Consider the following 27660-nt stretch of genomic DNA (forward strand, 5'->3'; position numbering starts at 1 on the left):
ATAATGCTACTGGCTGCAGTGTGGCTGGAACTAGCTAGTCATGGGGGGGGGCTCTATGCCCACAAAGGTGGGATGATACAACCCAATTTGGGACATAGCGTTATCTGGACATTGGCTCCAACAAAGGCGAGTCATTGAGCGTAAAGCGAAATGGGATGATTTTGATGTTACATGGTTTCCATTCATTATATTAATAAATCCCAGTCTCCCTAGGCCACCAGCACCCCCAAAAGCAAAATGGCGGGGCTACCTCCAATAATGAGAATGATGACAGTAGAACTCAGTTTATGTTTACTGACACTTTATTTTATTTGGCAGACATGTTGTTCTTTTCATATTTATTTCTTTTTGTTGTTGTTTTATACAAACATTGGTTCTGTCATACATAACGGTGTAGAACAAAAACAAGTCTCTTGCCGCGGCACCTTAAAGACTAACGAATTTTATCATGGTATAACATTTTTCGGTGGACCAGAACTCACTGCATTAGGTGCACGGAGTGTCATTCTCCAGTTAACAGCAATGAAATGCCAAAGTGCAGCCAGTGACAATTCAATCAGCACTTAATATATATGCAAAACGACCCTTCGCAACGTCAAAAATCGGCGATGACACTGTGCAGGCGGCCCTGCTCCTACACAGAGCAGGTTCCTTCGCAGGAATTTTTAAAATCAGCTTTGCAGCTGAGTTGCTCTCACTCTTACCAGAGAGGTAAACAGCACGATCCAATATGCGTTTACTTACTCCTGGGGAAATTGCGCACAGGATCCCATCTCGGGGAGGTGAATCTCAGCGTTCAGTGAAATGGGACGTCACGGTATACAGAAGGGAGGGGGCGCGGTGGGCAAAAAACCCCCAAACCCCACCTCTAGCTCGCAGGAGCCCGCCTGCCTGCCTCTTATGGACCCTTTTGCGCAAGCGCGGGAGGAAAGAGAGGCGGGCTGCCGCGTCCGCCGGCGCTGCGCGCACGCGCACTGGACTGGGGGGATAGGCCTCGCTCGCTCGCCTGACTCGGCTCCGCCGGAGGGGCGGGCGGAAAAAGGGGGGCGCGCGCGCGCACGGAGGGAAAAAGAGAGAGAGAGAGAAGGGAAAAGAAAAGAGGCTGCTCCATGACTCCCGGCCCTGAGAGCGCGGGCGCGCGCCGCGGCCGGAGCATGAGCGGCCGCCGCCGAGTGTGAGGGGCTCGCGGGTGGGGAGGGGCGCCGGGTTCCCTCCCCGCCCCGCCGAGGGAGCCGGGAAGCGAGCGATGGTGCGGGGTGGCCGGGGGGATGGAAGCTGCGGCGCGGCTGAGGCGAGGCTGCCCTGCCGCCTCCGCCCCTTCCTCCTCCTCCTCCTGCTGGCGGCGGCGGCGGCCTCCGAGGCTCCGGGGGGGTCCGTCGAGGCGCCCCTTCCCGGGCCCGGCCTGAGCGTCTACATGAGCCAGGAGGAGGTGCGGCGCCTCATCGGTGAGTGAGGGGCGGCGGCTGCCTCTCCGCGTGCGCGCCTGCCTGCGAGGGGGGGAGGGGCCCCGCGGTGTCTCCGTCCAGGCTCGGCTTCCTCCGGGAGGGGAGGGGGATCCCGAGAGGGCCGTGCGGCGGCGGGTGGGGGGCGTCTGGCCAGGCACCCCCTTCCCCGCCTCTCCCCGGCTGGTCCTGCCTTCGTTCCTTGTACGGCCTTGCTCTGCTAATGCCGCTCAGCGACTCGCCTGCTTGCCAGGGCTTTATGAGAGGGGGCTGGGTTTGGGTTTCGGGGTGGAAACAAAATACGTGGCTGGGGGAGGGAGAAGGGGGGGACCTAATGGCTTCAAATGTGCTTCACGGTGCAAATTCCCAAATCCGCGCTTTGCAACTGCCCGGGTGAAGCGCTGACATTCTCCACCCAAAAAGCCACCCAAACCACTTCATGGTGAAGGAGGAGGGAGCGGGAGAAGCCTAGAACCAAGGCCAGCAGCAGCAGCAGACTTTCCTTGGCGGGTGGGTGTGTTTTGCAAATAGGGACGGTCGCACTCAGTTTAGACTCAAGCCCTTTTACGTGCTACAGGGGTTGGTTTGTGGTACTGCTTGTACAGTGCATACACAATAAATTATTTTATGCAGCTGTGCCCTAGGAGTTCATGCTGTGAGATGCTAAATCCTTAAGACTTGACTGGGTAAACACTTTATACCTTATGTTAATTTGTTTATCTTGGTCCTGGCATATTGACTGCTTTATGAAATGTACCAAAATATGGCAGATTTTGCCTACACCCCAAAGTGAACAACACTGAAATTCTTACGTAAATGTGTTTTTGGATGGAAGGGTCAGTGATGGCCTTCATTTTGTCCTGCTTAAGCCTTGTTAATGGAATACAATAAATTTGTGAAATCTCAGTTTAAAACACAAGTTACAGAAATAAAATTTTATGTGCACATCAATTTATTCCAATATGTATTTTCAAAAAATGAATTTGAAAACATTTGAATGGCGCATTGTATATCCAGATACCTATTACTGAAGCTGTTGATTTGTACATGCAGTAATGAATATTCACAGACTCTTACAAAGACATATTTTACTCAGGAGTAAGTAGTCCTACAAATATGTCTGCAAACATTACTAGCTCAAAATAGTAATTATTAACTCATTTGTTCATGTATACATTCATGTTCCTCCCTCTGTCTCTTCTACATTACAAAAATTAAAATATAACTGTCTGGTTTTCTCATTGAAATGCTTACTTGCCACAGGTGACTAGACAAGTGCATATTTTTGAGTCTCTGGTTAACTAGATGTTGGGATGGGGAGAAATGATAATTAAAGTAAGCAATCTTCAAAACTGAAATTTGCCAATAAATAAAGGTAGTTTGATGTAGGTGATTTTACTTCTGTCAAAGAAAGAAACAATTTTTCACATTTTGTTTATAAATTTGCTACAGTGTAACAGTGTGCTCTGTACAAGTCTATTTTCATAGCTTGGAAATTTATAATATTAAAAACATTTGGTTTTTACCCAGATGCTTGTCTTTAGATGTGCTGGCTTGCTCTCCTGGTGCTGCCTTAAACTAGGTAATTTGTCTGAGGTCAAAGAGGCTTTCTATAGTTTCAAGGGGGGCTGAGAATAGGTTTTGACCAGGATGTCATAGAAGAAAAGAACCACTTATGTGGAGGAAGGTGCTAAGCGTGATTAAATAAGAAACTGACAGAAGATGGATTCATGTTAAATTTTGTAGGATGGGTATACAGTGGTACCTCGGGTTACATACACTTCAGGTTACAGACTCCACTAACCCAGAAATATTGCTTCAGGTTAAGAACTTTGTTTCAGGATGAGAACAGAAATTGTGCTCCGGCGGCGTGGCAGCAGCAGCAGGAGGCCCCATTAGCTAAAGTGGTGCTTCAGGTTAAGAACAGTTTCAGGTTAGGTAGAGTCCTCCGGAACGAATTAAGTACTTAACCTGAGGTACCACTGTAACTGCAGAAAGAGGGGTGTTACAATGTGTTCCTATATGTTTGCCTGGCAGTTCTACTTGATAGGGTTGTGTATATCTCAGATTCATCGGATTGGGACTAGGTACACACAATGTCTTGTGGGAAAGTTTTCACAGTTGTGAATGGATAAAATATTCTTCATAGAATCATAGAGTAAGAAATGATTGAAAGAATGATCTAGTCCAGCCTCTTGCTATGCAGGAATCTGCAGCTGTCCCATGTGCGAATTGAACCTGTGACTGTGACATTATCAGCACCATGCTCTGACCAACTGAGCTATCCAGTGGTGTAAATCCACTCCAGTCTTGTGCAGGTGTGCACAAGGCACTTTAGGACTTCCCAGTTAGACTGATGTGGCAACTTCAAATGTTTATAACTTCTCTCTTTTAAAGCTATCAAACAATGGTTGCAGGACATTATTTTCTCTGGTAGGTCCCTAAGATTATTACAAGACCTCCTTTACTCACACCTTTGTAATCCTAGTAACGTAATTGTCTTCACTTTTTCAAACTTATTTACGGAACAAGGATGACAGAAATCATTACAAAACCAGAACCTTTAAGGTTCTGAAAATAGCTGGGGGGGGGGGGTCCAGGCATGTCAGTAGTACTTCTGCCTGTATATCGCCGGTTGCCTGTTCCTGTTGCATATCTATGCTATTTACTTCAGCTGTAACTCTGCTTTCCTGGGGACTTGTGCAGAGAATATCGTATCACAGAGAAATTATAAAACAAAAAGTGAAAAGGCCTGTTTTCTTTATAATTCTTGCTATAGTTGTCGTAGCCTCTCTTCACCTAACATTTTCAAAGCCATCCTATCTCTTAGTTGATACATTGCAACTTACCGCTCAGATGGTATTGGGGAGTCTTCTGGTAATAATGTACTGCAAAGTTTTAATTAAAGATAGGTACTGTATCTAATGATTTATGCACAGGTACTGAAAGTTGTTTCTGGAGTACTTGCAGTTTCCCTTTCAGCAGCTTTCATTACTGAATACGCAAACAGCTTATAAAATGCTCTTTTCAAAAGCATTTTGGGGAGCAAAAGCTGGGAGGGAAACTCAGAAAAGCTCTAGCATATGTTCACATCTCTTATCACTGCCTGATAAATTGTATCCAAATGCCCACTCAACTGAGCTGTTTTAACCTGATTTTCAGCTGTTCTCTTAACCCATGGCAGTCACCTGGGCACCACATTCTTGCCTCTCCAGTGGAAAGGCATTTCAGGGTGCTGCAGTTGTTGAGAGACTAATTTATTGAATTGGTGTGTGAATATTTGTTGGTGTAGCACCAAACAATGGTTTAGCATTCTAGTGTGTGAAGAGAACCAATGCTTGTTAGGTGTCTTATTTTCCATTAAGTTTGAATAAAGTGCTGAATAAAGTACCATACTTATATGGTACTTATATTTATTGTTCTATTTTGATCTGAAGATATGGCTGTTAATTTGAATTAAGTGCTTCTCTTAACAAAATATGAAGATGCTGCACATTGACAGACTTGTAGCTTTTAGTGTATAAGGCTAAGGTGTTTTTAAAATCTTTTGAATACTTAACCTTTTTAGATTTTTTGTATGTCACCATCTCATCAGTTGTATGGTCCTACTTGAATATATCTGCCTGGAGTTGTGTGATATATTGCAGAACAATTATTTCTTAGCTGAAAACTGTCCTTTAACATAGTGCTCAGGGAGAAAAGATGACTACGCAGTAACAATTACTGAAGGCAAAAACAACCTTGAGGAAGGAGCTTACTTTGTTAAGTTGACTGTCTGTATCTCTTTGAGGATGCTCCAGCTTATTAAATATCTAAGTCTGAGATGCTAGAGACAGATGCTAAAATGGCTGAATATGTTTTCCAGTTGTACAAAGGAGCTGTGCATGATACAGATGTGTTTCACGGTTCCCATTGCTCTTGATGAGGCAGCCTATATCCATCTGGGATCACGAGGCAGAGTGGAACTCAAGCTTAGATAAAGATCATTTTGTGCAGATTAGAGTGCCTGGATAAATTCCAGAGGCCAAATTGTTAGGGCATGAAGAAAATTAATGCTGGCCAGAACTTCATTCTGATGCCCACAAATTTGAAATATACTTACCAACTCTAGATGTAAAAGTATGTTGATGCAGCAGAATGAATCTTTGGCAGTATTTGTTGTCATGGGATGAGCAATGACACACCAGGACCTGAAAGAACTTTAGATCTTTATTGTACTTTTGCTGAATATTCATGCCTAAAGAATTTTGAAAGGATGAATGTTTACTATATTTCTGAACACTCAGTAGTCTAATAAAATATATCGTTTTACTAATTCAGTGCTGATGGTTTATTACACTGTCGTGATTTCTCTCCCCCTTCATGGTTCATAAATTTTAGTGCAGTGTGCTGTTTTTGAGTACGGTATGTTTTATATAATGTGGACAATTGCTTTTAGAGTCGGTGCCAAACTTCAGAATTCTCAGACACAGTCATTGGATTTTAAAGTCAGGACTCCAGAAGGGACTGGAGGCTCTAAAACCTTTTGTGTGCTCAGTTACTCTATGTGATGGTGCCTACAGGATGCAGTGTCTAGTGTGTATTTTCAGTAAGTGGTTCATATTTCTTCTGGACCTGTGAATGACACTATAGGGGTGGGAATCTACTCCTGAAGGACTGTAGTAGATGCAGAGGTCTCTAGGTCCCTTTGTATTCTTGGTGACCTTGTTCAACCCACTAAAGTGCCTAGAGTAGTATTCCCCAACCTGGTTCCCTCTAATCTTTAGGACTACAGTTCTCATCATCCCTGACCATGCTTTATGGGGCTGATGGGAGTTGGAATCCAGTACAGCTGGAGGGCACTAGGTTGGAGAAGCCTTGTCTTGAGTCTGATTAATAATTACTGAAATTTGAAGAATGACTGATTGATTATGAGATGTCCAGTGGTTGTCTTTGTAATTAATAATGGATTTTAAAATTTGAAACTAATTTGTTATGCTTTGCCTTCAGATAGATTGTGTCTGTACAATTCTAGCTATATAGCCCAGCAAAAACTAGCATGATGCTTGTGTGCACAGTGGTGTCCTTGAGGTTCACTTGATTCCCATGAAACCTCTAAGCCTACCCCCTCACTGTCCCCCTTTTCTCTCTTGAAAAAGTACATAGAGCTGAAGAAGGAAGTTGTAAGAGGTGCACTTTCTCACTTCCTCTTTCAGCTCTGTGTTTTTAATGGTTCTGATTAATTCTCCTTGACTTTTATTCGGATTGCTTGGAAAAGTGAAGTACATGTGTGTGCTCTGTCTCTTGATTTCAGGGGGCGGGGAATGATTTATGGAAGTCAATTCCCCATGTTGGATTCATTGACATTACGTATCTGACATGCAGTAAATATTTTGGTCAAACGTACCCATAGGCAATGTAACTTAGATGTGCGAAAAAAGAGCAAAGATAGGGGCAGCATAATATAAGACAATTTGATATCTGCTTGCCTGTTTTTAAAAGATGCAAAAAGCAACATGAAATTAGTCAGAGTTATCTAGTTCTTAGATCCAGATCTCTTTCTTAGCTTCCTTTAATTAGCTGTGAAAGGCTGTGTACACACCATACATTCAAACTTTAATCTCCCTCCCCCCAAAAAAGAATCCTGGGAACTGTAGTGAAGGGGGCTGAGAATTGCAACTGTCTTCAAGGGAAACTACAGCTCCCAAGATTCTTTGGAGATGAGAAATCTGCTTTAAATGTATGGTGCACAGCCTAAATGATGTAGAATGTCTTCTATTTAGCGTGATTTGTTGCAGCGGGCACAACTAACAACCCTGCCTAATACCTCATAGTAAACAAATTTATTCAGTCATGAATTGCATTGTAGTGGATGGGAAGAGAAACAAAGACATTCTGAAGGGTCCCTTTGGCACTACTGTGGCAACTGAAGACATGAATTTTAGCTACATTAGGATTTTTGTTCCTATGTTTTGTGTATTCAATAGTATCCATGAGAATTTATATTTGTTGTGTTTCTTCTTAGTTTGTGCCAGAAGTTCTCAAATCTCTTGTTACATTTATGTCTCAACTACGAAACTTGGTGAAGCTCAAACAAAATCAATTGGTTGGGAGCAGCATAAATTTTCATGATGATGTAAGCCCCAAGGAAACAAAACTGAGAAATCAGTTGGCTGCTGGCCTTGCACAGCATCAAGTGAGAGAGGAAAGGGACATATTTGTGCAGTTTCCACCTTCTCATACCATAAGATGCACACATGAACTGGATTGCAAAATAGAAGTTGGAAATATCTTCTGCTCCATGAGACTGAATAGAATTGTGAACTGTTAGGATCGTGCCAGTTCCTGTAGGTCATTCAGTGGATATTAGCTCTTGCTATGCATGGTGGTTGGTAAGATGTGAATTGTAGCAGAATATGTAAGTCAAAGGAAGGTGATTAATGTAATGAATGTGATTTTGTGCATACTTGGTTAAGAGGAAAACTTGTATTGCATGTTTCCAAGTCTACACACAAAGGCTTTCTTAGAAAAGTCCCATCTGAATGATTATGGATGATAGCTTAAATTTCTGATAACGCATTCCTAACTTTTAAAAAGCTACCCACTTTCTAAAAAGAAAGTTAAACTGGCACATAGAAATTGTTTTAATTTACAGGAGACACAAGGAACATAAGCAATAAAGATGAAGATAATACTAGAATTGCTTCTAGTAATTCAAACACTGTTGAACGTTTAGAAAATGAAACCCACCTATTGTCTGTCTTGCTCCTCAAGAGGGGAGTTCTCACAAGAGCCCCTCTTAAGTAAACAAAAATCACTTTCCCATGCTAATTGAGGAGAGCTTTTTGTATTTTCTAAAACTGCAAAGATTTAAAGCTCTTTTATGCAAGAGCCCCTTGAAAAAGCCACGGTTTTGTTAAGGCTTCTAGAGTGACATGATCCAGTTTTGTAATGAATACAAGGGTTCCTCAGCATCCTTCATTCTAAGAATGAAATCCCTGCCTCTCCTTGTCTGCTTCATAATGTGTTATGTTAAAATCTTTAAAGAATGACCTTGTATTTCTGTGGTATGGCATAAGCCTACCTTCTTGTTCTATGCTTGATTTAATTTATTCTCTCTGGTTTATGTCCAAGTGTGGAGCACAAAGATATATGTTAATGTGATTTAGGGTTTGCCTGTGCAAAACAGTGTTTCCTCTTAAAATCTAAAGCAAAAAAAAAGCAGGCCTTGTCATGTGGTTTGCTTTAAGTTAGGTAAGATCCAGTAACAAGAAACTAGATCCTTGAGCCTTAAGCTTTCTATATATGAGCTTGCTTAATGGGGTCTGCAAGTCAGAAGAGTTTTAAAGTAGATTTGTTTAGTTGATTCCAGAAAAGTTTTTCTTTATGCCAGTTAAATAATTTATTCAATTATTATTCTGTTGTTTTGTCTGCAGTTGATCAGAGAGTCTGTGTACACATTTCCTTGGACATTCATAACTTTTTGTAGTGTTTTCCTTATCTCCTTTCATACTAGACATGACTTAGCCCATAGTTACGTATTTCATAGCAGCTTTTTAAAACAACAACTACTACTACAACCAAACATTGACACACACCCCTTAGCCTCATCAGAGTGTGGGGAAGAGGAATGCTTTAGTCCTTTGCTCCTGCCGTGGTCCCAATTGGAACTGATGGGACCAATTGGAGGAGACTGCACCATCTATACACAATAGCAGGAAAGTTTCCATTGATGCTAAGGACTCATGAATCTATTCTACCTGAGATTTTATCATTTCCAAAGCCTGGTTTGCATGCTGTTTATAATAAAGGTTTATTCTAGGCTTATTGCTCAGAGTGCTCCCATTCCACAACAAGCCAGGCTCTGGCTTGTTTCCTCCCCCATTAAGGAGTAGAGAAGGAGGTGTTTGGGTGGGGGTTGTAGTTGATTTTAAACATTCCTTTAAATGTTGAAGGTAAATTGGGTCAAACTGACTTAACTGGCACTGAATGTTAGTTTCCTCTTAAACAAGTAATCTTTATTTCTTGTTTACTAAATTGCCTGTGGCTGTAGCTTAGCTTTTAACTTCATTTCCATCCCCCTCTTTGTTTTAAACATGTTTTAGGTATTGATGCAGAACTTTATTATGTGAGAAATGACCTTATCAATCACTACGCTCTGTCCTTTAATCTGCTGGTACCAAGTGAGACAAACAGCCTCCATTTCAGTTGGCATTCCAAGGCCAAGGTAAGCACCAACTATTATTTTATGTAGATGAAGTAAGCAACAGTATTTATTGTGTGGCACTGGAGGGCTTAACCAGGGTGGGTAACCTAAGACTGAAGCTACATGTGTAAGGTGTGCTACAGCTGGTATAACACACTGCAGCTTTGTCTGTAGCAGTTGTGGTGGGGTTTTGAGACCCTTTGCTGCCTGGAGCAGTTTCATGGATTCTGTCCACCCCCTCTTCAGCTTCAAGCATGGAGCTGGGGGAAGGAAGCAGAAGTCCATGAACTTGTGCAGAATGTGCAGCGTGTGTCCATGATCAACATCCCATTCTTAAATATTGTCCATTTGGAAGTAAACTCCATTGCACCCATAAAACCCCAGTGTACACTTACCAGGGAGAAAGTATCATTGAACACAGTGGGATTTATTTCTTATTAGACATACACTAGGATTGCACTTTAGAAGTATAGTGTGTGAGAAGGCTTTTCTCTTCATTTCATAGGCTTGATTCCAATGACTTGTGCTAAACACAGTTTGGTTTTCATGAATGAGCTTTAGGCTTGTGTGCTGCTTCATCTTTAAATACATAAGAGTCCCTCCCTCCCTGTTTCTCAGTAGCTATAGTTTGCCCAATTCAGATATCTGTAAACCATAATTTTGCCTTGAGTTCAGGATTGGAAACCATACAACATGTATTAGATGGTATCAGTACACACATGAGTCAGAAAAGTTGTTTGACATTTAAAAGGATAGCTGGCTTTTGGTTTGAATATTTAAATATAATTCAAACAGTGGTATTTTGGCATCCAGCTTAATAAAGCTGAAATATTAACTGTTCTGGCAGTATCGAAAACTAGGTCTTTAGGTAGATCTCTGGGGGTGAATGGAAATGTGTTTTTCTGGCAGAAAGTGATTCCCGCCTGTCACTTTGTATTGATCATCTCCACATCTTGATATGGTTTAGTATCTGTTCTGCTTACAGATCCCTTTTTCTGGTTTTGATCCAGATTCTACCCTTCCCCCTAATAATTGCTTGGTTGAGATGCACGTAGATTAAGGCAATGTCTGATTTCATCCTCTGAATTTACCTTGTTCATTTTTGTTGGACACTTAGCAACATGCTTCTGATAATTTGGTTCTTAATTTATCTCATGTAGAAATCAGTGCAAATACATACCCTTTTAGTGAGCATATTTTCTTTCTGGCTTGTTCTGCACATCATTACAGATTGAATATAAACTGGGATTTCAGGTTGATAATCTATTGGCTATGGATATGCCACAAGCAAATATTTCTGAACAAGGAGAAGTCCCTCGTACTTTATCAGGTAAGTAGTCTTTCATTACACAAACTGTAATGCTATGTGCTGATGGGGATACCTTCACTGCCTTGATTCATGTGTTGGTAACCTCACGGTTGAACTACTGTAATGTGCTTCATGTGGTTTTTCTTTTGGGATTGATCTGCACACTGCAGCTGGTGCAGAGCACTGTGACCCAGTTGTGGAGTGAAGTACCTGAATGTGCAGATATTACTCACATGCTGAGGGAATTGCCCTGGCTGCCAGTTAGCTACTAGGGTGTGCTCAAGGTCTGCTATTAGCATATGATCCTTGGAAGAAGGAATGTAAAGTCTGTAATAAAATTAATATAAATCCCTGGACAACTCAGGTCCAGGTTTACTTAATGGACCGCCTACCCATGTATAGGACTGTAAGATCACTTTGATTCTGTGGAGAAATTTTACTTGTAGCACCAAACCCTACAGAATATCACAAGGCAGTGACCCCAAAATGGACATTTCCTCCACCCATTGCACATGCACCGTGGAATGCCCTTCCTTCTGAAATACAGTGGACCCTCTGGATATGAACTTAATTCATTCCAGGGGTCTGTGCGTACCCCAAAAAGTCCACATCTTGTGGGTTTGCTGCGTTCGCAACCTGAAAGTTACATTACCCAAAGGTAATGTAACCTGAGGGTCCACTGTATGTGAAGCACCATCCCATCAGTTTTTTCAGATGTGTTGAGAAACGTACATCAGGCTTTCCCTGACTTGTAAAACTGGACCCTGTTTTTCCAAGATTTCTCTTATTTGTTTTCAAGTCTGTATTTTTGAGATTTGCTTAGAGATTTTAAGTATTAAGCTGTTTGGGGGGGGAATATAATAAAAATAAGCTAATTATGCTTGGAGTTGACCTATTGAAATGAGTAGACTCAAGTAACTTCATTGATTTTAGTGGGTCCGCTTTGAGTATGTTAGTTGAAACCCTATATAAGCCATTGTCAAGTTTCAAATCTTGGTTTCTTAATCTTTGAAAAGAATTCAGTGTTTTATGTGGATAGGTAAGTTATTGTCCATGTGCCAATTTTGAAATTCCTAGTTTTATGAATACAATGTTTATAAAGTCGATGTGTTATACCTGTGTGTTGGGGGGGGGGGCATTTACATATTCATATATTGAAGGTGGTCTGTATATCACTATTTTGTACAATAAAATTAATTCGAAAAGAAGGGATTAGAGAAAAGGATGATTTGAATATAAACCATAGTTTGTTTAGCCGAAGTGCGGTTTGTCTAAATTCAAGCCAAATTCATGGAAAATACAACTGTCAATAGCTCCTAATTCTGCTGGCTATATACTGTCTCCAATATCAGTGTTAATGTTAGTGGCAGTGGCTGAATAGCAACTACTGGAAAGCAAGAGTGAGTGAAGGCTGTTATACTCATGTCCTGCTTGTGGCCTCTCACAGGCATCTGGTTAGCCACTGTGGGAACCAGGATACCAGACTAGAAAGGACTTTGGTCTCATCTAGCAGGGCTATTCTTATCTTAAGGAACAGGAAAGGAGGAATCAAGAAATCGTGTAACAAAAGAAAGCTGTAACAAAGGAATTAAAAATATTCAGGAGTTAAGGCAGTTTTGCACTGCTGATTTAAAGTGTGTGGTTTTTCATTTTATCATTTAAAAACATGTATGTATGTGGCTTTTCTATTTACAGTGTTTCGGGTGGAACTCTCTTGCACAGGCAGATTAGACTCTGATGTTACGGTACTAATGCAGCTCAACATGACCGTTAATGCTTCCAAAAATATCACAGTCTTAAATTTCAAACGAAGGAAAATGTGCTACAAAAGTAAGACATTTTTATTCACTGTTCATATTAAAGGGGCAATACAGCTTTGTAATTTTTTTCACTTGCATTGCACACAGCTAGAGTCCCTCCACCACCCCCCTTTTCCTATTCTTTCCCTTCCCACCCAACACCAGAGAAAGCAAGTGTGTAGGAGCTGCCACCAGTGTTGGGAGCTGTAATTTGCCTAGTTGGAAGCAGACATTTCAGATCTGTTTAGATTGGCTTTGAGAGTACTGGACAGACCTGTTTGAGCAGTGTGAGGTATGGGATGTGAGGGGTGTACTGGAGCAGAGAATGTGTCAAAAAGAGCTTCCAATAAATGTGGACAAAAGAATTTCTGCCACCACCAAGAAGGCTCTCCCTGCTGCACTTCTAGCCAAACCTCAGTAAATTTATCAAGCCCAGGCAATCTTGGTACAGGGTCTGGCCTTTAAGGGGAGCAGGTGATTTTAGGGCTTTGCTTACCAGTACTAAAACTTTGCTTCAGTATCTCAGTAAAAGGGAGATTTTGTTAACCAGAAAGGATCATTACTAGCATTGGGAATGCAGGAAATCAATATTTAAACCAAGACGCATGACTGGAAACAGAAGCTACCTATAACCAATATGCTTCAGACCTCTAGAAAGGTGGAAACCTAGGGAAGGGTTAACATAATTGGCTACATTTACATGGCCTGAGAAAGTGTGGGTCGCACGGTGGATTTGAAATACAGTAAATAAATTTCTTCTTGATAGCATCTACTCATGGGTATGAATAGTTGCAGTGATTATGGGAAAGCTTGAAAGTTAAATATTGTGTGTCACAAAGGATGAAATACAAATGTATCCATGTGCTAAATCTACCCCCGTTCTGTTGTTGGGTTTTACATCTGAAAGTTCAGCTTATGTTCTTTAATGGGCACATGTTTAAACGAGGGTCAACCATCGGCAGTTAGCATTGTATTTATTTTTTATTTCAAGGCAAGTAAAAGGACCAGTCTCCATGCTACTGAAATCTTGTGGTTGGTGTTACTATGTGGTATGTTACTTCCTCCTTATAGTAGGTGAACTACATTGAATTCTTAGGTTTGCCAGATCTTGATAGACATTTTTTTGATCTAGTATTGATAGAAGATGGAATAAAGTGTTCTTCTGTTCATTGTCTTGGTATGAAAAGTAAAACTCAGAGGAAAAGTGATATCAAATGTCCCTTTTTATCCCTTTTGTCTTTAGAACCTGAGCTAGAAGTAAAACCACCAGTATTGGACAAAAATAGCAGCAAAGCTATTTGTAAGTAAATGTGTTTCGTATTTTTAAATGAAATATACCTGAAAGCATTATTCGTATACAGCATACAGGAGAGGTTGAGGATCTTTGTCATTTTCTTTTAAAATCATCAGTCTACATAATTCAAACACATTTCTTCCCCTTCTGCTGTTAGATAAGGAAAATTGGTCAGATTTTTTAAGAGACAGACTTTTTGTTCATTAATGGAAATTAAAAAGTATAAATCTCCAGCAGCTTGTACTTTCACATTTTTGTATTTCATGCTTTTTTTAAATTGATTATCATGTTGTGAACCAGGTACTCCACCAAGCAGATCTGTAAGAGATTAGTTTTGCTATCAGCCTTTTTATGTAATGTATTTTTGAATTTGCATGTTACATGGCTGAATATTTTGGTATATGAATTGAATTCCTGTGAACAGTAAATAGAGAGAAGGCAACTTGCTAGTGAAGATATTATATTACAAAAAACTCCATTGGCCTTTTGGTGGAAGCAATTTCATAATTTTTTCATGTTGAGTTATTAGCATAATTAGCTGAGTTCTTTGTAGTGGAGGGCATCTCTCTGTCCTTGGTACTCATCAGTCTTCTCTTTTTGTACTTCAAGGAAAACAAGGCTTAGAGAAGACTTTAATGTAGAGGTTTTGTATCTAAAGGCTATGATGTTTAGTTTTTCTAGGCATCTCTTAGTGACTGTTTTCAATATTTTATATTTAGACTTCGAAAACTAATCTTGGAAGTCACTTTTTTCCTTCACCATAAGCTTAAATTATATACTGCAGTATAATAGGAAAATAAAAACAAACATGTTACTTAGTCATTTGTATGTGAACTTAGCTGAAGCTGGCAGATGTTATATCCATTTTGTTGCAGTAATGCTTTGCTCTTCCATTTCAGTTGATCCTGTAAATGCAGCTCCCACCACTTCTACGCGTGTGTTTTATATCAGTGTAGGAGTTTGCTGTGCAGTCATATTCCTGGTAGCAATAATACTAGCTGTTTTGCATCTTCACAGTATGAAGAGAATAGAATTGGAAGACAGGTAAAGAAAAAACGTGGACTTCAATTTTCTTTCCAGTTTTCATGTTTGAGACGTTATATGGACTTCTTGATGCACTAAAGGTAGCTCCTAGGCTTTGGCAGAGTTGACATTGAGAACTTAATGTCAGTGCAGTATATAAAACTTATTTTTCAGTGTTCCCAGATAATGCAATACAAGACTTACTAAGTTATCAGGCTGCTAGCCATGTTGGCTTAATACTACTTCAAGTTTCAAAGGCAGTATTGAATACCAGTTGCAGGGGAACACAAGTGGAGAGTACTATTGCATTCATGTCCTCCTGTTTGTGGACTTCACATAGCCATCCGGTTCGCCTCTGTGAAAACAGGCTGCTAGCTACATGGGTGTTGAGCCTAATCTAGTGGGGCTGCTCTAAGGGACTGGCATATTCTGTGCTATAGAGTTAAGATTAATCATAATAGGTTCCAAATAACACTGGTTAAGGATAGTTCTTGGGATTCTCCCACCCCTAGATTCTCTCCATTTAAATAATATTCTTAAGCTTCATTTCCTTACCTACAATCTGCACATCCCTAACAGTTGGACTGAAAGTGAAGATTCTTGGAGCAAGGGGTGATTTATTGGGGTGGGGGTGGGGAGATCCTCTAACATCACTGAATAATACTTGAAAATATGTTTTAAAATGTGTGGCTGTTACTCCTTTTTAAAAAATGGATGCATTTCTTCATTGTGGTCATAGTCAATTTACAAAGACAGTTAGGCGCAAATACTTAATAGAGGTGTCCCCCCTTCCCCCGGTAAGTGCTATATAAGCACAGTCCAACCCCTTTTCTCTGTTGGGGACATAAACAAGAACATTCTGACTTCCGTTGTACATATCACCAGCTAAACTCTGGGAAAATGCTAGGCCCAGTATAGTTTCCCGTACATCTGCTCTAATGTATTTGAAACCTATAACACATCAGAACTCAATCTACAAACTTAAAAGTTTGGACTTTCCCCACTACGCTACAGATTTTGTCTTCCTTTTCGGCAAGATTTGCAATAGCTAAAGGTGTAATTGCTTAAATTACGGTTGATTTGATTGAAAACGTTATTAATCAAAATGCTATTTGATTGCCTTTTCATGTTCTGATATTCATTTAAAGTATTACAAGCTTTTGACATTTTTGCTACATTCAGGTTGAGTTTTGGAGAGGTCTGGTTTCATTAATCTTTTTTAGCTGCACAACTGAAGTGGGGTCTTAGCCTCAGCAAAAGTTAAGTGGTTGAAAATTAGAAAATGATTGTGTTTTCTTTTCCAAAACAGCATTAGTGACAGCAGTAGTTCTCAAGGCTTATCTCAGCCCTCAACGCAAACAACACAGTACCTGAGAGCTGACACTCCAAACAATGCAACACCAATTACTAGTAAGTGTTAATCTAATTACAGATACCCACACACCTCAACTTTCTATGTATGAGTGTTAGTCATAGTGATCTAAGAGACCATACTGATGTTGACTAACAGGAAAATGTGTGAAAAGTCTAGAGTTGGCATCCTAGTGACCTTTGTTTCTCTGGGCTATAAGATCACAGTACAGTGGTGCCCCACAAGACGAATGCCTCGCAAGATGAAAAACTCGCTAACGAAAGGGTTTTTCGGTTTTTGTGTTGCTTCGCTAGACGATTTTCCCTATGGGCTTGCTTCGCAAGATGAAAACGTCTTGCAAGTTTGTTCACTTTTTTCTTAAAGCCGCTTGAAGAGGCGCAGTTGCGATGGACCGTGCTTCGCAAGACGAAAAACATCGCAAGACGAAAAGACTCGCGGAACGAATTAATTTCGTCTTGCGAGGCACCACTGTACTGCACATTGTATGAGAAACGGGATTCTCAACCCATAGAGAACCCTGACTTTCTTCAAAGGTTCCTCCCTGATTCTCCTATATAAATGTTCAATCCCCCTGAAGGAGCTAACACAGAGATGACATGCTTTTGCCAAGTGCATGTAGCTCTGCCTGGAGTCTGTGTTTCATTCCTAGATCTCAGCCTGCACTTATTTTCAGACTGCTGGAAAAACAGTTAATGTGTACGGGTAGGATGATGACCTGCAAATCATTTTTTCTGTGTGTTCTTCTGTGCTGCCTCAGATTATTGACATGTCCTTGCCCTTCTGCTTTGTGAGACTGCAGCAGACACTGTTGCCATGTATTCAAACTTTTCTCTGTATATGCATAATTATTAATTTTCACCATACTTTTAAATTGGTTGAATCAATTGACTTGGATCCTAAAATAAGTTAACTTCAGTAAGCTCATGAAGGACAATTTGCTACCCCCACCCGTATTCCTTCAAAAAGATTGGGGGATCCCCCTGAATGATGTGGGTTCAGGCGTAGGGGGAAAAGAAATGTTTCCTGTCCCATTACACTCTGGGTGCCCACCCCACAATTTCAAGAGGTTCCCAGAATGTAGCACAATACGACAAATGGTCCCAAAGTGGGTTGAATGATAGCATCCATCATCACTGCTTGTGTAAGTAATTTTCTTATCAGTGGATTTGGCTGTGTTCTAACTTCATTGTTAGAGGCCGTATGCAATGCCAATTGCAGGGAATCACAGATGGGAAGGTTGCTGTTTCACTTGTGTTCTGTTTCTGGGTCTCCAGATGGTGTTGGGCTATAGCCTCCATCATCCGCAGACAGTGGGGCCAAATATTCTGTGCTACTGTTCTTGGGGCAACAGTTCGTTAGACTGCACTGCTGTTAGTAGTTTCTCTTTGACACTTCCCTATTATGGGGCAGCAAGGTAACCATTAAGATGTGCTAGATCAGAAACTGTTTGAAAGGACAATGCTCTAGCAATTTCATACAATTAGGATAATGTTTGATTCTAAAATACCTCAAGGAGGTTTCGAAAAACAGTAATATCCATGAGTGTCTAGATCGTCTGAGCCCATTAGACTAGAATGGAATACCAGCAAGAAACGGTTCTTGGAAGTAAAGGATCAGTCTCTGCAACTGCAGCTCTTTGAGACATTGGGAAGAATTGGGGCAGGAGAGTTTATTTCGTTTATGTAACCTTTCCTCCTGCTGAAGAGACCTCTCAGTTTGCTGCTATGAATGTTCCAGATTGACCAGCTGCATAAAGCTTCGCCCAGTCTACATAAACAAAAGTTCTTGTGAAAGGCGTTGGAACATTTCTTACTAGAAACCAAAATAATTTTGAGATGCTTTACCAATTTTTAAAAAATTATAAACACAGGATTCACTTTGCATATAGCAATGTCTTCTAAAGCCCAGAAGAGGGCAATGTGTTTGCTTTATTGTTTGTTTCAATCTTGTAATGTGTATGATACTCAGTAATTAACCAGAAGATCATTATTCTTATTGCATCCTGTGGCAAAACATTAAATAATTTAAAGGTACTATCCAGGGCCATAGGTTTCTTTTCCTGCATGTGTGTTTTTTTTGCAGCATAATTTCATCTCTAGATAATGATGAATACTCCTATTTACATTTGGTATTTATATTGGTATTGTTTGGATCTGCTGGCTCCTCAGGTTATCCTACTTTACGAATAGAGAAGAATGATCTTAAAAGTGTAACACTGATGGAGGCAAAGGCTAAAGTAAAGGACATAGCAATCTCCAGAGAGAGGATAACATTAAAAGATGTTCTTCAGGAAGGTACAAGTAAACAATTCCTCATATGTGTCAATATGCAATCAATCACATGATATGCTTTTCATTTTTCTTGGCCTTTTCTGTGTATTGTTGATACCTCAAATGACTGGTGGTAGTTATAAGTAGGGTGGATTGTTTAAATAACCAACAAAAAAAAATGGGCAGGTTTCTAACAATGATGTCTAACAATGGTTCGGCCATTATATCTAATCTAGACTGATGTGTCTGATAAGTGTGCAATTCCATTTTTAAGAGGTTAGATGTGTATGATTATGTTTTGTACACAATGATTTTATCCATACCATTTTTGAAAAGCATACCATTTTCAATGCTGCTTAATTATCCTTGGTATAGGGAATATTATGGGGAAATTGAACTGGGCAAATATATCTCAAAACATTTCTGATGATATATCTTATTGCTCTGAAATCTTGCTTAATGAAACTAAAGTGGGGAAAACAGGGCCTCATTTTATTTTTTCCTAATCTTCTGGTCAGTCTTGTAAACTAGCATATTTTTTAAGGTTTGATCAGTTTCTCTACTAATCTATGAGCTACATTTTTGCAGGTAAGCTTACTAATCCACTATGTTAGCAAAAGAGGGTTTCACGAAAATGTTAAAACTTCTATTGCTTATGTTGGCAATCTCCCTTTGAACTCCTCTAAATTAGATTGGCAAATAATGGTTCAAGTGCCAACTATGAAAAGGTTGATGAAATGCTGAACAAAGAGGCCATGGATGGATGTGAAGTTTCACAAGAGGAGAGTCCACTGCTAACCTTGATTTCCCTTCACTGTTGATTTATTGAATGTGTATCCAAATTTCTGTTGACCTCATTTTCTTCGTTCATTGCTCTCATCCTCAGGCACATTTGGTCGAATTTTCCATGGAATGCTAATAGAAGAAAAAGACCCTACTAAAGAAAAGCAGATGTTTGTAAAAACAGTAAAAGGTAGGCTTTCAGCATGACTTTTGTTCAGCGTTAGGCAGGTTATAGGATAGTCACTGCTTCTGCAAAACAGTTCTTTCCTAGATGTATTGAAAAATGAATGTTGGGGCTAAACCTCTTCCACAATCGCAGAATTCCAACAGGTCGCGTTCTAGTAATTTTTCTGTCTCTGGCTTTAGTTTATTGAATTGGGTGTGTATATTTCAGGTATGTATTTTGAACCAAACATGGAGACCCCCTAAGAAGTAAAGAGGGGGTGGTTTGGTGAGCTAGTACATATTTGGGAGACAGCTGGCTTCCATTGAGCCTTGGGGAAATATATGGTTGAGGGAAGACTACTCCATAGTCTAGTAGGTTAGCTCTGCAGCTTGGGAGATAAAAGGGGACACAGGAAAGAAAAAAGGCCTGAATGGTAAGTAAAGAGGGACCATAGCACTAGCTAATTTTTGTCTACTGTGGAATGTGAAGCTCATAGCCCCAAGGAGAGAGGAAGTTACAGGTCCCAGCATCTAAAAATGAGTGAACTATTTTCAATGTTCAGCTGATTGCCAGAATTCACTGGTCCTTTTTCACATGAAGCTCCATCTCATGGCCCCTCATCTCAGTCCCCTCAGAAGTTTTGTGGAAGGACAAGGAAGGCAAGCTACTGCCTTAAGTTTATTATAAAGATTTAGTGACTACAGACCGTGGCAGAACGCAAGTTCCCAAGTCCAGATTCTGGCATCTCTTTAAAAGATTTGGGGTATCAAGGCTGAGGGAAAGACCTTGGAGAGGTACTACTGGCCATAACAAAGAGTGGATCGTTGTTCTAAGGCAGCTTTCTAAGGCAGCTTCATATGTTCCTCTCTGTGATGTCTCCCCACAATCTCTTAAAAGGGACTGTGACAGCCTTTTCCTTTTTACCCACCACACTGCAACATTTTGTCAATTTCATCTTAAGCTATGTGACTCATGCTTAAGTCCTGTTGAAAATAGTGGGACCTAGTTCACAAAGTCTAACTTAAATCCCATTGATTTCAAGAGGATTTTTAATGCAATTAACTTGGTCTGGATCTTGTTCATCAAGAATGTTTAATATGTTAGTATGTGATTTTGCTATTTGAGGATTTTGGATTTTATGTGTGTCTGTCTGTTAGCTGTTTTTTTGTTTGTTTTTTTGCCTATGCAAATTTGTTCTAACAAGCTTTTGCCTTTTTAGATCAGGCCTCAGAAGTTCAAGTGACAATGATGTTAACAGAAAGCTGTAAACTCAGAGGTCTTCATCACAGGTTAGCGCTCTTCAAAATGAAATCAAAGTTGTTTTCATTTGTATTTGGGAATTTGATGGCTTATCACCTAAAGTTTAGTTTCACAACAGTCTGTTGAAAACAGTTATTAATTATTGCTTATTCTGCAAAAACACTTCACTAGACTTCAGTTTTAGTCTTCATGTGAGCCATCTTCAGTCGGGCAAAGTGCAAACTTGAAGGTGACTGGAATTGAAGTGTACTTTGCATATGCTTCATTCAAGAATTCTCGGATAACATATTTGGCCTATAATGCAATTGTGAAAAGCTATTTGACTATGATTGCGAGCAGTGTTTGTACTTAAAAAAGGGGGTATACATTTTCCTAAATTATAAATCAAGGAAATGGGATACATGGTGGTAATTGTGCAGTACAATGGACCCTCTGGACACAAACTTAATTTGGTCTGAGGGTCTGTATTTACCCTGAAAAGTCTGCATCTAGAAGCACCGCTCCTGTGCACGTGCACAGCGTGATAGAGTGCTTCTGCGCATGCGCGCACGGCAAAACCCACTTCTGGGTTTTCCGTGTTCGCAACCCAAAGGTTACATTAGCCGAAGGTAACGTAACCCTAGGGTCCACTGTACAATTGTGGGACTATTGGTTGAACAGCTAATGGAATCCCCACCACCACCAGAACCAACCAGAACTATATTTCTTTCAGAAATCTGCTTCCCATTACTCACGTTTGTATAGAGGAAGGAGAAAAACCAATGGTACTGTTGCCTTATATGAACTGGGGAAATCTCAAGCTGTTTTTGCGACAGTGCAAACTGGTAGAAGCTAACAATCCTCAGGTAAGAAGTGGCTAATCTAGAATATAAAATGGTTGGTCACCAATTTAGATTTAATTAAAATTCAAACTGTCGAGATCATGGTGAATTTCCAAGGGATTCATAGGTATGAAAAACTCATTCAGTAGAACAGCCTTTGCCAACCTGGTGCCCTCCAGAAGTGTTGGACTGCAGTCCCATCAACCCCAGCGCAAGGCTCATGGGAGTTGCAGTCCAAAACACCCAAAGGACACCAGGTCAGTGAAAGCATCAGTAGAGCCTTAGGAAACAGACATGGTAACAATATTTTAACAACAATTTGCTTTAATGTTTCATTCTCTGCTTAAATACATGTTGCTTCTTAATTACAAACATAGGAAGTAGTGTAATAACAAGGGGAAGGCTGAAACATCAAGTGTAATCCTAATATTCCCAGTCCTGCTAGGGTAGCTTCTCAAAATTGTCTTAATCTCTTCTGCTTCCCAGATTAGGAAAGCCAACATTTGTGTTTTCTGGGGCCACCTTATTCTTCAGAGGGCCACCAGCATATGTTGTTGTACAAACTAATTCCATCACAGGAGGCTTGTGACACAGTAGATGTCGTCTAGCAAGAAGAGCTTCACAGTATGTGATTGTTTACATACTCCTGCATCTCAGGATGCTGAATTATGAGCCCAGTGCATATAATCAGACTCCTGTGCCTTGTGAAAGCTAGAACCGAGCAGATCACAGTGACTTGCACCTAACACACAAAGGGTTCTGTTCTCCCTTCTCACAGAAGTGGTAGCAGGAAATGCAGCAGAAATTTTGTTAACTCTGGTTTTTGCCACTGTGAAAGCTAATTAGATATGGTGTCCCTGATGTTTTGGGACAAGCACCAGCAGTTTTCATTTTATCAGTGAAAATTGACAGTAAGAAAAGCTTGTACTTTGGACAGGTAGCAAATAATGACTAAGCTAGGATTTTTTATTCAAATATATTTATTTTTAAAAAAATTAGCTCCACCTTTTCATTTCAAGGAGGTTTATAATTGTAATCTCTATTTCTATAGGCAATTTCACAACAAGATCTTGTACATATGGCTATTCAGATTGCCTGTGGAATGAGCTACTTGTCCCGAAGAGAGGTCATTCACAAAGACCTGGCTGCTAGAAATTGTGTGTAAGTACTGAAGTGTAAAGGGCTAAAGACACTCAGTTGAGGGCAATGTAAAATGCTCCTCTAATGGGTCTTCTGTCCATTCACTGTACAAGTCTCTCTTTCCCATTGCAAACTGATAGCTGCACCTGTCTGGCACAGCTAGTTTTATGTTTAAGGTGCAGCATAATAAAGAGAGCACCAGAAATCAAAGTATGAGGTACCGCAGTACTAGAACTTAGTAGGTATCGGCCAGCATCTACCATATTTGTGGAAAATATGACCATGTTCTTTTAGGTTGCTTATACAAATGAATTGTTGTCTTTGTTTGCAATTATTCCACAAAAAGCCAGTTCCAAATGTTTTCTCTCAATATAATGTGACAAGAAACAGAAACTATGCTTGGGATATTGTAGATAGGGGGTGCTTTGATTCTTAGCATTTGGGCCACTAGGGCCACCCCCCTTGTCTTAATAGGGAAAGCTAAGTTTCACAGTTGCCTTTATGCAGTACCACTTTTGGGCATCCGTCCATCATGTGTTAAGAATTTGTAGTAGTTGATGGTTGGCAATAGGCTACATTCCCGCACATGCTGTCATTCTATATTTTGACCGACAAATGGAGCAATGAAATAGGAAGGTATCACGCTACCAATATGCAGTTTGTTAGGTTTTTATTTAAAAAGAAAAAAATACTTTAAAATGACATCAAGGTTCTTGATACATGTCTTACTCCAAATTGTTTTGCACTAGGCATAGTAGGCTAGAGTATGTCTAAAAATGCCTTGTTGTTTCCTGAGTGTCACCTAGGTAGTGCTGCAAACATGACATAATATGACTGTAAAGAGCTTAACTTACCTATCTAAGTGGTTGTCTGTGTGTATTTTAATATACAGCATTGATGATGCACTTCAGGTGAAGATTACAGACAATGCCCTGTCCAGAGATCTATTTCCCATGGATTATCATTGCCTCGGAGACAATGAAAACAGGCCAGTGCGGTGGATGGCTCTTGAAAGTTTGGTTAACAATGAGTTTTCTGGCGCTAGTGATGTGGTAAGTTAAGATACGGTAGCAGAACAAAAACATATGGCAGGAATCAACTATTGAGTGCCATCAGGCTTTGGCTTGTGCTCCAGCACTTCCTCCCTCCTTCCTCCCCCCACAACCCCCAAGATTGGCTCTGGGTTGCTCAGGAGAACCCCAGAACAGCAAGTGAGGAGAGGAGATGTGGGAATCGTTCTGTCCTGCAAGTCAAAATGCTTGCCTTGATTGAACAATTGCACGATGTAGAATTCCTCCCGTGTATTTTTAAATTAAAACAACAATGAGAGTTGTAAAAATCTTCATACAGAACAACTTACTTGTTAGGTAAGTAGCCTTTGGATAAACAGCAAACCCACACTGAATATCCTAGTATTCATTTTAATAAGTTAAGTTTGAGGAGATTATAGAAAAAGAAATTTGAGGCTAACGGAACTGGCAGTGATATCCAGCGTTGATCATACCCAGGGTAGACCCATTGAAATCAGTAGGCATACTCTAGGTATGACCACTGGAGTTTAGTGGCATGATAAGAGGAAACAATACACACACCACAAGTGTTGAATCCTTTAAAAATATGTGCAATTCATATTGAGACATGCAGCACACATGTTTTGTATTTTGGAGTCATACCAGAGTAAAAGCAGTAACACAAATATCTCTGGTAACTGTTAGTAGGTCTGATAGGCCGTTTTACGCCACAGCAATTTACAATTGTTTGTTTTCAAGCTTTATTTGAAATAAAAGATGGACTGAGCCCCTTATTTGCAAGAAACTGATACTTGTTTGAAAGAAATATGAAACATTCCTAAAATCTAACCAGTTATTATATGTGATACTCTTTCCAGTGGTCTTTTGGAGTAACCTTATGGGAACTGATGACTTTGGGACAAACCCCATATGTAGATATTGACCCCTTTGAGATGGCAGCCTATCTAAAAGATGGATACAGGATAGCTCAGCCAATCAACTGTCCTGATGAATTGTAAGTGACTGTTAGAGTTGCATAATAATTCTTAAGATTGTGTATGTAGGTGGAAAATAATGTCTATGATTAGTCGGTGCGAACTAATAAGAACTGCTGTGTTTGAAAGGATTATACGTTCTACATTAATTGGACTTCATTTGGGTATAGTAGGATTCGGCACAATGTGCGTGTGCGTGGTAACACGTCAATTGGATGCTCGTAAATGGGAGGCTGCCTGTATGTTGGCATTTCTATCCCTCTGTGTCTTGAAGACTGGGAAATATGGTGTGATTAGTGAAGTCCTCAAAAGTGATCAAAAGAATGACATTAGATACATTGCAGTAAAGTGCAACTCATACTCTTGACTCAGTGAGGACCATGTGGGGAACAACTGAATAGGTGGAGAATATGTCCTGTTTCTTATATGTGTGATACAGATTACTGTGGCTGACGTTGTAGTAGTCTGTGGTTCCTGTTCCACTTGTTCTGTTGCTATGGAATAAAGTTCTATCCCTCCATTCATTGCTGAAGTGCTTTGTCACAATTCATGGTTCCTTCTTTTGGGGACATAAACAGTTAATCTCAGTCTTAAATTGACTCATACTGATGATAGTGGTGTTTCTTTTTTATTGTACTCCTTGGAACTTCTCTGTTAGGAGTTGAGGCTGCTTTTAAAAGGAAGATTGTGAAGCTGCATGTAATTTTACATTTCCTAAAACCGTTCATGCATATATAGCACTAAATCTTCTAAGAAATCATTACAGTTTCTTACTTAGTAACCCTCAAAAACTATACTAATCTGACCACTTGAGGCTTAAATTTTGAGCCTGTTATGCACTGAAGCAAAACTTAGTCATTAGATTCCTATCCTGGTTCAGTTTCTGCCCACTGTATTCCAGAGGTAAGCAGTCATTTTTAAGTCTGTGCTAAAGTTAGTTTGCTATAAGCTGCTGATAAAGATGTTTCTAAGAAAACACATAAATTTAAAGTGGATGTTAAATATCTTGCAAAAACTTCAAATACTGAAAAGAAAAGAAATCTGAAAAGAACAGAGAAGATAAGCTGTGTTCTTTAAAAGGGTAACCAACTATGAGACATTAGGTTGGGGAGTATCTTCACTAGACGTCACCTGCCGTAGATTTCTAATTTTCACCCAGGTGAAAATGTGAAATACTTTCCACGTTGCTAAGGTCTCCAATACTTACCACACATTAAAGCGTGTGGCAGGGGATAAAAATATCACGCTTTTAAATACCTTTACTTACTGTGTGTTAATTTGTTGGAAGCTGCCCAGAGTGGCTGCGGGTAACCCAGTCAGATGGGTGGCATATAAATAAGGAACTATTACTCTGTTACTAAACCTGTGGCCAAAGGGCTTACCACTTGTGTCAAGCTTACTTACCTTTGTTTGCTTTTTTTATTATCGTCCAGATTTGCTGTGATGGCTTGCTGCTGGGCACTGGACCCCGAGGAGAGACCTAAATTTCAGCAGCTGGTGCAGTGCCTCACCGAATTCCATGCAGCATTGGGAGCCTATGTCTGATGCCAGGCATACACACTCTGCTCTACTTGGAAAGAGACGCTGTGTCCATGTAACAGTGAAACGTGGCGTTTGCATCTATTTATATACACTATAACGTCTATCTAAAACACATTATTTGGAAGTAGGCTTCACTGATTTCAGTGGATTTTTCACACTGGGATCAGATCACTGGGATCAGGGAGCCCATGTGTGAAGCAGAGACACTAACTAGAAGATTGCCTTCTTCCAAAATCACTGTGCCTTAATAAAGCAGTCTGGTGTTTTTTGTAAGGTTAGGTTTTATCCTACGTGTCACTTAAGTGGAAATCAGACATTTTTAATTTCCCAACCTGAAACGTAAGTATAAGAGACTGGAATGTGAATTGGATGAATTTTTGGCACTGTTACAGAAGATGCAAACTTAATTTCACAGGTGCTTGAACTGATGTATGGGGGCATTTGTGTAAAAATCTAAAGTGGCAAAAAGAATTTCTCCTTCCCCCACACCCCAAAAAAGACTTGTGCTGCAGCTTAAACTATTTAAAATGACTTGACTGGTTTTGGTGTTCAGGTTTGTAGTTGGAATAGCCTTTTTTTTAAAGTATCCATTGCTTTTTTTTTAAAAGACGACAGCACAATATGGTTGGAACCACAAGTGGCCTTTTTATTATGTTTTAATCCCATTCTTAAACAATGGTTTTTTTGGGGGGGGGGCTTACCTCCAAGATGCATTATTCCCCCTTTAAAAGTGACAGACAGTTCTGTTTCTGTTTCCAGTTTACCTCAAGAGTAAAATGGAGCCTCATGTTGCAAGGCTAAAACCGCTTAGAGGTTTTTCTCTGCAATCAAGCGGTATATAAATTTTATGGAAAAAAGAAAAGTGCTAGAGGCCTTCAGAGAAGTGCCAAAGCAGCCCTCTATTAGGAGCCTTTCACCTCGGACTGTAGAATGCAGATTTTCTTGTTAAAAAGGTACTGGTTTATGTGTTTAGGATTTTTTATGACCTGAAAAGGAATTAAATATATAAATATATAAATATATTTGTAAATCCGCATTTGAAGAGTAAAATATCTGTATATTATGAGTTAATGAGAAACTTCATCCCTGATACTGTTCGGTTGTATCAAGCTTACCATGTGATTATGCATTAATCAGCACTTGATGCAAATTCTGGGGATGGCTGTAAAGCCACTTGATCATCTCTTGAGCATAGAAGCCGTCACAGATAATGAGAAATGTTATTTCTCTGATCCTGTACTGATTTATT

At 40.1% G+C, this 27660-nt stretch overlaps 1 protein-coding gene across 2 annotated transcripts; it reads left to right on the plus strand.

Annotated features, from left to right (window-relative positions):
• Positions 1 to 301: 301 nt before the first annotated feature.
• Positions 302 to 27447, plus strand: RYK (receptor like tyrosine kinase). 2 transcript variants are annotated; one of them, XM_083506458.1, is made up of 15 exons: positions 302 to 1445; positions 9527 to 9648; positions 10858 to 10957; positions 12632 to 12766; positions 13979 to 14035; positions 14929 to 15073; positions 16362 to 16462; positions 18584 to 18718; positions 19581 to 19667; positions 20863 to 20932; positions 21616 to 21748; positions 22776 to 22885; positions 23757 to 23916; positions 24753 to 24889; positions 26303 to 27447. In XM_083506458.1, the coding sequence occupies exons 1-15, from the start codon at positions 1247 to 1249 to the stop codon at positions 26412 to 26414; spliced, it is 1803 nt and encodes a 600-aa protein (XP_083362584.1). In that variant the 5' UTR covers positions 302 to 1246; the 3' UTR covers positions 26415 to 27447. The 2 variants fall into 2 exon arrangements, with proteins under 2 accessions (XP_083362584.1, XP_083362585.1); XM_083506459.1 differs by having other exon boundaries at positions 18593 to 18718.
• The last annotated feature ends 213 nt before the right edge of the window (positions 27448 to 27660 follow it).

Source organism: Podarcis liolepis (assembly GCF_965112155.1).
Source record: "Podarcis liolepis genome assembly, chromosome: 5".
In the NCBI taxonomy this organism is placed as follows: Eukaryota; Metazoa; Chordata; class Lepidosauria; order Squamata; family Lacertidae; genus Podarcis; species Podarcis liolepis.

Bases quoted from the DNA above. Each gene is read 5' to 3' on its own strand.
- RYK (XM_083506458.1), top strand. From the start codon at position 1,247: ATGGTGCGGGGTGGCCGGGGGGATGGAAGCTGCGGCGCGGCTGAGGCG. The intron at 14,036-14,928 runs GTAAGTAAATGT...CTTCCATTTCAG, and splicing joins AAATAGCAGCAAAGCTATTT to TTGATCCTGTAAATGCAGCT. The intron at 16,463-18,583 runs GTAAGTGTTAAT...TTGGATCTGCTG, and splicing joins CAATGCAACACCAATTACTA to GCTCCTCAGGTTATCCTACT.